Below are 1,653 nucleotides of genomic sequence, written 5' to 3'. Positions count from 1 at the left end.
TAAAATTAATTTTAAAAATCTGTATTGATCCATACAAGTGTGTATTGTACCTAAAGAACTGTTCGATACGGTTTGGTACATGTATTGTTAGTACAATGACTATTGGTAGTGCAATGACTTATGGTTTAGTGGTTTAGTCCCTGAATAACACTTTGCTTTAATTTGCCTCCGACTTTAGGACCTGCAGTGTGACTGTTGCGCTCTTGTACAATGCTCCGACAAAATATTGTGCAACTCCATTTTGAAATCACTTYTATTTTTAAAAATAATCTCAAGTTTGCAGAGTCTCAGAAGCCTGAAGGCAATATACGTTTCCTGTGGCTGTTAAGATGCAGACTCAATAAAAACTGCAGCTCTCGAATCATGTGGGGAGTTAAAAAAAAGTGTGTAGCCCAATTTTGGCTCTTTTCAACCTGTAGTTTTAAGAAACCAGAGGTCCAAATTATGGATTTGTTCAGTTTTAATTTGGACATACTTATTTTCTCTTGATGTTTCTCTCTCTCTAGTTTAACTTTGGGAAAACCTTTAGGAGAAGGCTGTTTCGGTCAGGTGGTCAGAGCCGAAGCCTTTGGGATCAACAAAGACGGTCCGGACCAGGCCACCACTGTGGCRGTCAAGATGCTCAAAGGTAAAAATAAAAGACTTGTTTTAGTTTGCCGCGTGTGAGAAGACGCGTGTCTAAAAGATAAAACCTTTTCCTTAGATGATGCCACGGACAAAGACCTGGCCGACCTGATTTCGGAGATGGAGCTGATGAAGGTGATGGACAAACACAAGAACATCATCAACCTCCTGGGGGTCTGCACACAGGATGGTGAGCCTCTTCCTGTGCTTTTAGTGAATGAGGTTTATGTCAAACCCTGAGGCTAAAGTAAAAACACAAACAGCCCTTTATCCTGTTGTATCCCCTTCCTCCACAGGCCCTCTGTATGTGCTGGTGGAATACGCCTCCAAAGGCAGTCTGAGGGAGTACCTGCGGGCCAGGAGACCTCCAGGCATGGATTACACCTTTGATGTGACTAAAGTACCCGAGGAGCAGCTCACCTTCAAAGACCTGCTGTCTTGTGCTTACCAGGTGGCCCGAGGGATGGAGTACCTGGCCTCTAAAAGGGTGGGTTCCCTTGAAAGGGTGGAAATGACATCTGAACATGTCAGCAGCTGTAAATCTGTCTACAARCAGTTTTATGGATCTAAAGAAGAAACAGTATGATGACGTGATGGCTGAGTTAAAGCTGAACTAGAGAGAAYACTCTTTTATGTCATTTTAAAGGGAAAACTATGTGTTTGGGGAAATTTTTTCAAAAAGATTGTTTTGAAGTTAAAGCCATTTGTTAATCAAAATGAGCTAAAGGTTCTTTATTCTTGAAATAGAAAATTTAGTGAATTAGAAAAGTTCAAATTTAGTTCCACACAGGACATACGGTATGTTAGTAAAATTAAAAACTTAGAATTCCTTGAAACATTTAATATCGCTCACATTATTATTTTTACAGCAAAGTTTTAGACTAAGATCATCTTTGTGTTGAGAAATAGAGCATTATAGWGTYCTGATGCATCTCAGTAATCCAGGTAGAAAAAATCAAAAAGAGTAGAGTCCTGGCCTGTAGATGAGTGTAAACTGTAGAGTCCTGGCCTGTAGATGAGTGTAAACTG

At 40.2% G+C, this 1,653-nt stretch overlaps 1 protein-coding gene across 1 annotated transcript in view; it reads left to right on the top strand.

Annotated features, from left to right (window-relative positions):
- The window catches only part of fgfr4 (fibroblast growth factor receptor 4), a 22,524-nt gene that overhangs the window by 15,140 nt on the left and 5,731 nt on the right, over window positions 1-1,653 (top strand). The window contains exons 14-16 of the mRNA XM_014030242.1: window positions 507-628; window positions 704-814; window positions 921-1,111. Coding sequence (XP_013885696.1) covers window positions 507-628; window positions 704-814; window positions 921-1,111 — 424 coding nt within the window. The remainder of the gene's footprint in view (window positions 1-506; window positions 629-703; window positions 815-920; window positions 1,112-1,653) is intronic.

This window comes from Austrofundulus limnaeus, unplaced genomic scaffold (assembly GCF_001266775.1).
Source record: "Austrofundulus limnaeus strain Quisiro unplaced genomic scaffold, Austrofundulus_limnaeus-1.0 Scaffold1022, whole genome shotgun sequence".
Classification (NCBI taxonomy): Eukaryota; Metazoa; Chordata; class Actinopteri; order Cyprinodontiformes; family Rivulidae; genus Austrofundulus; species Austrofundulus limnaeus.
The sequence above is the reverse complement of the archived record's forward strand: the minus strand, read 5'-3'. Positions and strand labels throughout refer to the sequence as shown.